Source organism: Grammomys surdaster, unplaced genomic scaffold (assembly GCF_004785775.1).
Source record: "Grammomys surdaster isolate TR1022 unplaced genomic scaffold, NIH_TR_1.0 140, whole genome shotgun sequence".
Lineage (NCBI taxonomy): Eukaryota > Metazoa > Chordata > Mammalia > Rodentia > Muridae > Grammomys > Grammomys surdaster.
Genome location: NW_021604598.1, coordinates 3308958 through 3319083, shown reverse-complemented (window position 1 = coordinate 3319083; position 10126 = coordinate 3308958). Strand labels below are relative to the sequence as shown.

At 38.9% G+C, this 10126-nt stretch overlaps 1 protein-coding gene across 1 annotated transcript in view; it reads left to right on the top strand.

Annotated features, from left to right (window-relative positions):
- Positions 1-10126, top strand: part of Anln (anillin actin binding protein) — a 57115-nt gene that overhangs the window by 41459 nt on the left and 5530 nt on the right. The window contains exons 18-21 of the mRNA XM_028763840.1: positions 233-271; positions 619-640; positions 1487-1599; positions 9260-9346. Coding sequence (XP_028619673.1) covers positions 233-271; positions 619-640; positions 1487-1599; positions 9260-9346 — 261 coding nt within the window. The remainder of the gene's footprint in view (positions 1-232; positions 272-618; positions 641-1486; positions 1600-9259; positions 9347-10126) is intronic.

The following is a 10126-nucleotide window of genomic DNA, read 5'->3' as shown; positions in this document are numbered from 1 at the left end:
GTTTTTAAATCTTTCTTTAGTCTAACTTTTTGTTGGGTGAAAAGGAAGAAAACTTTTTTAAAAATTCTTTGGCTTTACTTTAAAATAAGATACCAGTATTTGAAAAACCTTGATAAAGTAATTAAGTATGGTCTGTTTATATTCAACAGTTAATTTCTATGTGATAACTTTAGTTTTAAGCTTTGAGTTGCAATATTTAGTAGAAAATATGCTAAGTTCTCTTGTTTTCCAGGCTATTACTCCAAAGAGACTCCTCACATCTATAACTTCAGTAAGTAGGATTTTTCTAAAAATTGAATCCTTTGATAAATCTACATTTTGAATGAAACTACACATTGACTGACCGACTAGCTTTAAACCTTGATTATAGAAGTCTTTAACATCCACTAGTGGGTCCCAGTACTTGAGAGGCAGAAGCAAGGGGATTATAGGTTGAAGTCCACTCTGGACAATATAGTAAAACTTTGTCAAAGTAAGTTAAAATATTTTAATTGTTGACACTTATATGGGGAGAAATATTTTCTCAAATGTAATCCTTATAGTGTTAATTTCATACTTAACATTTAAATCTAAATAAAAGAAATAACTACTGTATCTTCTTTATCCTTTCTTTGTTAGAAAAGCAGCCTTCATTCTTCAGGTGAGTGGACCTAAACCATTTGAAACTTTAGAATAATTAAATTTAGTAGTTCCATACCTTTATAAATATATTTAATCTGTACACTCATACATACACATTCCTTCTTGGTTTGCTTTGCTTGGTTTACACACACACACACACACACACACACACACACACACACACACACACACAGTAAAACTGGAAGACATTGGGCATGGTGCCTCATAGTTGTGGTTGAGATACTTGAAAGGCTGAAGCAAGGCTACTTGAAAGGCTGTCCTTTCAAGGCTATTCTCGGCTATGGTGAGGTCTAGGCCTGCCTGGTGGAAGGGATGAATCCCTGTCTCAGAAGACAGAAGCAAATGAGGTAGAATGAGAAGAAATAAAAGACAATGTGGCAGATTCTCTGTGGCAGTTTGATTTTATTCATGTGGAGGATAAGAGGTATTACTTAGTGTCTTAGCCACTGTTCTATTGCTGTGAAGAGACACCAAGACCAAAGCAACTCTTAGAAAAGGAAGCATTTACTTAGAGGCTTGCTTACAGTTTCAGAGGGTGAGTCCATGACTTTCATGGTGGGAACCAGACAAGCAGCATCCAGGGGAGAGGGGGGAGACTGGGAGGGAGAGATTGAGACTAGCTTGGCATGGGCTTTTGAAACCTCAAACCCCACTCCTTGTGACACATCTCCAATGAGGCTATGTCTCCACCAGCAGGCCACACACACCTCCTAATTCTTTCTCAATGGTTTATCAACTGAGGACTGACCATTCAAATACACGAGTCTGTGAGGCTATTCCTGTTTGAACTACCACACTTAGAAAAGCCAATCTGAACTAAATGTCACTCCCTGTTTCTCTACAGTTATGGCCAGTCCAGGAGGTCTCAGTGCTGTGCGCACCAGCAACTTTACCCTAGTTGGATCTCACACACTGTCGTTATCTTCTGTTGGAGACACCAAGTTTGCTTTGGACAAGGTAACCCGGCTGTACTTACATTGTGTTACACTGAAAAACATTAGCCTATAGACATTCCAGAGTACTTTCAAATGTTTAAAACCTTTGCCTGAGATAGACATTCTTCAAACTGTACATTTTAAAAGATACGGGTACACATGAGTAATAATGTTAGGAGTGTTTTGTATTTTAATGCCACATGTAGTTAGATCTTCAGTTTTATATTGCTTTCCGTGCCACTTCTGTGTTATATCTTCCAGTTAGATGCTGTTTATATTTTAAAACAGTTCAATACGTTATAGATTTGGGCTTTTCTGTTTTATAGGCCAGGGTCTTAACTGTGTCACTAAGATTAGCCTGAAGCTCTCTTGGTCCTCTTTCCTCAGCCTCTCAGTACTGGGATTGTAGGCGTGTACTAACCACATCTTTTCAGAAATTTCTTTTCCATATTCCTTCCCAAATTTAACACTTCAAACTTCATATCTCTATTTTATGGATATGGAGTGCTTTTTACCATAAGTGTGAAATAAATAAGAATTTAAATAGCTAATGAGACCATGGTAGGGTATGAGAGAACTGGAGGTCAACAACCTTAGGTTGACTCCTCATACATAATATTGTGTTGTGTTTTTAAATGCAGTTTTTTTACATCTTAATTTAAAAATTTGTAAATTTGTATTGTATATAGTAATTTGCATATTTATTGTAACACATGTATACAATGTGAGCTGATTCAGTCAGGATAGTTAGACTTTGTGCCTCTTTTTTTCTTAACATTTTACAACTAAAAGAACCTGTCTGAGTTTTTCCTAAAATGTATAATAGTTTGTTATGAACTATAATCCTCCCACTGTGATGTAAATACTAGAATTTATTCCTTCTGACTAATTATGGGTTTTTTCCTTTCTTCTTTCTTTTTTGAGTTGAGGTCTCATATAGCCCAGACTACCCTCAGTGTTATTAATGTGTAGCTGAGGCTGGCCTAGAACTCCTGACCTCCTGGTCTACCTGTAAATTGCTGAGAGTACCAACATGATAACACAGTTGTTAAGCCTAGCTTGTTTGTATCTTAGTACTTGCCTTGACCTTCAGCCCCCCTATTCCATCCCTCTTCCTGTTTTTCTTTGTCTCTAAAAATCACTGCTAACGTTGTTACTGACTTGTAAAACTCTTCCACATATGGATAGAGTGTGCAGTCTTTGGCATTTCGTAGTAGTATTAGAGAATTCTGCAGTCAGAACACAGAGGTGAAGCTGAGGCCTGGCGTCTATTATTTCTTATCCTGTTTCTTCCTCGGCCACACTGAAGGGGAGGGGAGCACAGTGTTTGTGCATGCTCACTCAGCCTGTAAGCTAGCAGTTTACTTCTGAATTTTGAGCAGTCACTTCATCTCTCTAGGATCTTGTTTTTCTCATAGGAAATATTAGATCAATACAAGCCAGCCTAACTTTAAACTATGAAAAAATTTTTTTTTTATTTTGGTTGCTAGACAAAAGTACTGACTGTTTAAATTTTTAACTACTATTAACACAAAAAATGTATTTTAGTATGCTAAAATTGTAACTTATTTAGTAATTGAAGTAGTCTTAACACATTGAGTGATTCTGGATCTTTTTTCTTTTTTTTTTCTTTTTTGTTTATTTTAGATAAATTTTGATGTAAGAGAGCAGGAGCTACTGGGCTATTTGTTCCAGGAAAAGGTTGCTTTATTTTCTTTACTTAAAATTAACATGTTTAAGAAATCATTTTCTGTCTGTTATTTCTTAATCATCATTATATTAATGCTGCTGATTAAGTATATGTCCTGGTGAATAAATTAAATTTAATATTTTTTTAAAATCTATTTAAAAAAAAAAAAAAACAGTAACTAACCAAACCTTGATTTCTAGTTCATGTGTGTTTGTTTCACTAAACACTCTTGTATATTTTTGGTGTACTTGAATAATTAACCATATATATGTAGAGACAAAAAGGTTATTCTTTAGGTTCTTGGGTATGAGCATCTTTTACTCTACTTTCACAACTCTTCAAAAGCTTTTTTTAATTTCTTGATAATTTTTCATTGCTTTGGAATTTTCTCTGTATATTTTCTTCCATTTTATGATTTTTCTTCTTTTTTTCTTTTTTTTTTAAGATGGTTTCATTTATTCTTGGCTGGCTTCAAACTTACTATGTAAGCAAAGGTGACCTTCAACTTGGGATCCTCTTTACCTTCCAGGTGCTCTGATGACAGCCATTGATCTTCGTGGCTGAGTCTTGGATGCTGGAGATCAGACTCAGGGTTTATGCATGGTAGACAAGGACTCTGCCAGCTGAGCTACACTCCCAGACCACATTTTATAATTTCTTGAAGTCTATATTCACTTTTATACTTACTTTTTATCAATACTAATTAGAATAGGAAATTAATAACTAGTTTAAGACTAAAATTGTTTCACCTTTGACTTCTGATATACTAAAAGAGCTACTGGTATGATGCTGTAAGATTGTTCTTATGAGTGTTTTGACTGCATGTATGTATATGCACCATGTATGTACCTGGTTCCTGCAGAGGCCAGAAGGAGAGAGTTAGAAGCACAGGCAGATTTCTCTGTTGTGTGAGCTGATACCTAAAGTAAAAGCTGAGTCCTGGAACCTAAATGAATCTCAGTCAGTTGCAGACTTAAACTTTTTATGTCAGTATGACATCCAGAATACTCAGCTTTCTGCTTTAGTGGGAGAACCTCAACTGGCTTGAAAGAACTGCTGAGGTATGTGTAGAGAGGAGTTCTTTAGGAAACAGAAATGTCCCTTAAAATATTTTTAGGGAAAACAGTAATGAAGTAAAACAACTATGGAATTCCAGGATTTGGGAGCTAGAGCTAGCGTGATGAGGCACTTGTTTTTCTTAGACAAGTTCTTACTGTGTAGCTCTGGCTGGCTGCGGATTCTCTGTAGACATGGCTTGCGAGTTCTTATCTGTAAAGAAATCCAGTTTATGTTGTTTTGTAATTGTCTCTGCCTTTTTACGCTAAACTATGCCAGGGTGTGGTGAGTTACATTGTTCATTCTTCCTGCATATGGGTTGCAGTTCCTATCTCTTAGTGGTAACCAGTGAAGTGTAGATGCCTTAGAAAGACTCATGAACTACAGATTGGGCAGGAACCTTTTGTCCTGTGTGTTAGTAAGGAAGATTTGACATGTTTTGTTTCTTGATTTTGTTTTTCATAACAGGGATTCTGTGTGTAGCCCTGACTGCCCTGGACTCGCTCTGTAGACCAGGCTGGACTCCAGCTCACAGAGATCCACCTGCCTCTGCCTTCCTAGTGCTGGAAGTAAAGGCAGGTGCCGCCACTGCCTGGCTCTTTTTTAATTTTTTAAATCTTATATAAATAGTTCCATGCTAGATAGTCACCATGCTCTAATATGGAAGAAAATAGCAACCCCTAAACTTAATTAGTAGGAACAATGTATATAATTTCTAGATTTATTTTTTTTTTCTGAGATAGAGAACGTGTTGTGTATGGGGTCTTGGGATTCAAACTGAGGGGCTCATGCACAGTGGGTACCCCTCACTGATTTTGTCAATTTTGCAGTATTTATTAAACTTTCTGCTGAATTTATCTCTGATCTCTATTGTTATAGACTTGATTATCTTTTTTGAGGTCTGTTTGTGTAGTCCAAGGTGAGGCACAGGTTTGTTATGATCCTGTGCCTCAGCCTCCTGAATGCTGGAATTACAGAACTAGGACACCATCCCTGCTTCTGGTGCCTTTCCTCTTCAGTCTGTGTGGTCAGAGTGGCTTGGTATCTGTGCTCTGTTTCCTGTGCCTTCCTTCCCCTTACTCCGAGTCTGTCTGCTTCTGGTTAATGTCTTAGGTGCAGCTGTGCTCATGATTGTTACATACCTGACAGGCCCTCTCTTCTCTTGTTTTTCTCTTTCCTTTTCATTGAGCTGTTAGCTCATTTACATTTAATCTCACACAAATGTGGACAAATTACACCTCACTGTCAACCTTCCTTTTTCTTGCTTTAAGAATAAATTATGAAGATGTTATCAAAGTTCATCGGAGAACTTGCAGAATACTTAATCTTCATTCTTCAGGGGTCGTTCATTCACAGATTGGGCCATCATTGTAAATCCCGGCACTGTCTTGTATTCCTGTGGACGTCAACTAAATGTCCACCTCGTTCTCCGTCTTCACTGATGTACACATTGCACAGAGCCTTCTTGGTCTCCAGGCCAGAACAGCCAAGCAAGCTTCAATTCAGTGAGGACTTGTCCTCGGCCTCAGGTGGGCCTGGGTGGGGCTGGCTAGAGCTTGCAGCTGTCAGACCTGGGCACCTTTCCTTCTGAAAGCAGAACCAAGTACTGGGGAGGAGCTGAGCCTTCCCTTCCTGCCTTCCGCTACCACAGCCACTCTGCTCTGTCTTTAAGATTTGTTTTGCTTATTTGGTTTTTATTTGGTGTTTTTGTTGTTGTTGTTGTTGTTGTTGTTTGGTTGGTTGGTTTTATTTGCTTTGTAAACCAGGCTGGCCTCAAACTCAGAGATCCACCTTCCTCAGGCTCCTGAGTGCTGAGACTAAAGACGTGGGCCCACACACCCAGCAAGATTGTTGTTGTTGTTGTTGTTGGTTTGTTTGTTTTTTTTTTACTATCTGACCTCAGCTGCTCTTAAGCTCGCTATGTAGGATAGGCTGGCCTCAAACTTGTGGCATTCCTCTCGGCCTTCAGAGTGCTTAAAATTGAAGTTCACCTTTGGGTTGTTTTGGTTCAGTTTTTGTTTCAGATACCTTGAGACTGAGCTGGACCCTCTGGTCTCCAGCCTGTCTGCAGCTAGCATTTGCTCATGAGATGCTGGTAAGGAAGCCGAGCAGGCAGGGCAGTCCCCTGCACCTTGCACAGGGGAAAAGTGGTTCCTAGCAGAGGCCCATATCTTCTTGGAGCTTAGTGCTTCCCACCTATTGCTTTTGCAGTGATTTGATGTCTTCATGTTATCTTAGCCCAAACACCAGAAACACTCGTTTGATGTCTTTTTTTTTAAAAAGACTTATTTATTTTATGTATTTGAGTACATTGTCTCTGTCTTCAGACACACCAGAGGCATCAGATCCCATTACAGATGGGTGTGAGCCACCATGTGGTTGCTGGGACCTCTGGAAGAACGGTCAGTATTCTTAACCACTGAGCCATCTCTCCTGCCCCGTCTTTTTTCTTTCTTTTTGAAATTATAATTACGTCATTTCTCCCTCTCTTTCCTCTCATCAAACTCTTCCAAACACCCATTCTTACTCTCTTTCAAATTCATGGCCTCTGATATTGCTAGGCAGCTTCTGACGTTACTAGGAGACACATCTTAGCAAAAACTTGCTGGTTCTCTGGCTCTCACAGTCTTCCTGCTCCCTCTTCCTCAGTGTTCCCTGAGCTATAGGTGAGGGAGTTGGGTTGTAGAGGAATCTCCTGGGACAGGACTCCACATCTCTGTTTTGGTTGGTTGTAGTATTCCATAATGGTCTCCATCTCCTGCAAACAAAAGTTCAGTTTGATTTGGTTTGTTTGGTTTTGTTAAGTTTACCCAGGTTTTTTTATTGTTGTTATTTTTTGTTTTTAAAGAAATGAGGCCTTTTGTAAGTTTTTAATCTCTAAATTAGAAGTAGAATCCTGGGCACTTAATTGTACAAATCTTTCACACTCAGTAAAATAAAGTTAGTGAACAGAGCTTGGGAATAATTTTTCAGGAATATATCTGTCCCTGATTAGTATATCAGCCATGGTCAAGATTAGTCACCATATTGTGAGTAATGGGCTGTGGTTTGCATACAGGCAAATACACACCTTCTTCATAGAGATTAAACAGCACCTCTAGCTGGAGCTCAGCATTGCTGTGCCGTTACCTCTAGGCCTGTTTCTGTCTTCTGTCAGGCTGACTGACTATGGACTCCAGAGTTTTAGAAATCTACCCCTAGTAAGATGGCACAAGAACTGAGCTTTGTGTCAGGTGTGTTTCAGGCGGTTTGTAAATGAGTATGTGACCTACAGGGTAATTATTGTCAGGTCCCTTGTTCTCTTGGGATAAAAATGATGTGTTTCAGGGAAGTGTTGTTAGTGGCATGTAGGTCCATAAGCTTTACCTTTCGTCTGTTGCAAGAACTGTTAGGAACAGGAATTTACCAAGGGAAAAATGGGTTTATTTAAAGCTTGGCCTATCTGAAGAAGATAGCCTTTTTGTGTGCATGTAGCAGAGTTTATAGAAAAGAGATGTAACTAAAACCAGGAAATATGTGTATGTTAATTTGTGAGATAAATTTTCTGAAATCCCCTTTGAGGAAGCAGTGCCGATTAGTGTCAGCCAGCCGTTTAGCCTTTGCCTCCATCAGTCAGAGGTTCATGGGGAAATTTTGAGTCCATTGCTTCTGGGTCCCTGTTTTAGTGGTGTGTTTGTGTGTGTTGTCTATAGATGTTTCCTAACTTGAAATGAGCTCATATTCTGATCATCTCATTATAAATTGGAAATTCACTTAAGATACCGAAAGCTATTGAACATGGCTTATCCCTCCCATAAACACAGTCAGAACACTTACATTAGCCTGTACTTGGACAGATTCATCTAACATAAATCCTATTGTATAGGAAAGTAATGGTTAGCTCCTGGACCTTGTACAGTCTTCTAATAGTAAAAACTTGCTTAAGGACATGAGATGCTGAAAAGTAACAGCTGCCTGTCTGTGGCCTATGTGGAACTGTAGTATATGGTAGTATGTATGTGGGTAGTGCTGCCCTGCACCAAGAGACTCATCCTGTTAGCCTGGGAAAGAGAAAAACTCCCAGTCTAGTCTCTTACTTACTGCACAGCACAGTTGTAAGTATCAAGTCTCATAAACTGAGTCACTGTAACTTGTTAAGAACATTTCTTATGTGTTTAAATTTCTTCCCTTTAAAACAAACTTGTTTTTCTTAGGAAAATAATGTACTCAAAAACTAATCTACAGCAATAGAAAGTGCCCACATTTCCCTGGAGATTGACACAGGAGGACTGGTTATGACTGACTATGGTCATGCTATGTAGAAACACTGTATTCAAGGAGCAGGCAAGATGGCTTAGCGTGAAGCACTGGCTGCACAAGCCTTAGGACCTGAGTTTGACTGGAACAAACTCCATCAAGTCACACACACACACTTGTGTCAAGATGGTAAAGAAAAGAACAATTTTTAAATTTAAGTACATGTAAAGACCTTAAGGCACAGTTGAATGGGTTTTGATATATGTTCTTGTTTAGTAAACACCAAGCACAGCCAACAGCATTTCTGTCACTCACTTATCATCAGTCCCAACTACCCACAACTCTTCCCACTCCTGTCCTCCTATATTAGTTTTGCTTGTTGTTCAACTTTCTGTAAATGGAACAATATGCGTGGTCTTCTAAGTCTAACCAGCTTTGTTCAACATGATGCGCTTTGAAATTTATTCATGTTATATATTAGGAGTTCATTGCTTCTAAAATGATCAGCTGAAGCTGGGCAGTGGTGGGGCACGCCTTTAATCCCAGCACTTGGGAGGCAGAGGCAGGCAGATTTCTGAGTTCGAGGCCAGCCTGGTCTACAGAGTGAATTCCAGGACAGCCCGGGCTATACAGAGAAACCCTGTCTTGAAAAAACAAAAACAAAAGAATTTTACAACTAATTTTCTCCTTTTCTTCACAGGTACCTTTTTTATCTCCATTGGAAGGTCACATCTGTTTAAAAATAAGCTGTCAAGTGAATTCAACTGTTGAGGAGAAAGGTTTTCTTGTGAGTGCCACCTCCTGTTCTTTGCTACTCTTTCTTCTGTTTTCCTAAAGTAGGATTCTTCAACATGTGGGTCTTGTCACTTTGGAGGTGGAACAACCCTTTCACGGGGATAGTGAGAAAGGAGGCAGGAGCATGTTCAGATTGGTCCTGCAGAGGATTGAACCCCCTTCTTTCTCTTACACTTGAAATAAGTGGTGGGTTTCTTTCAACATTTTATTGTGAAAAATGGCAGCTGCCTAAAAACGTTGACATCATTTTACAAAGTATATACATTGGCTCTCTCAACTTTGTCATTACTCTAGTTTGTTTGTTTGTTTGTTTGTTTGTTTTTGAGACAGGGTCTCGCTTACTTAGCTTTAGCCATCCTAGAGCTCTGGCTGACCTTGATCACCTGCCTCTGGCTCCCAATTAAAGGCATGTGGCACTGTGCCCAGCTTGATCTAGATATTCTTCAATGCATTTTTGATAGGGACAATCAAACTTTTATTACTGAACTGAAAGACATGATAAAATCATGCAAATATATTTTCACATAAAAATATCATAGCATATGGAAACTTTTTCTTAAGTTTCTAATGTTGGATTGGTGGTGCACACCTTTAATCTCAGTGTTAGGAAGGCAGAGGCATGAGGATCTCTGTGAGTTCAAGGCCAGGCCAGCCTGATTACCCAATAAGTTCCAAGAATAGCCAGGGATGTTACACAGAGACACCCTGTCATTCATAGATAGATAGATAGATAGATAGATAGATAGATAGATAGATAGATAGATAGATAGAT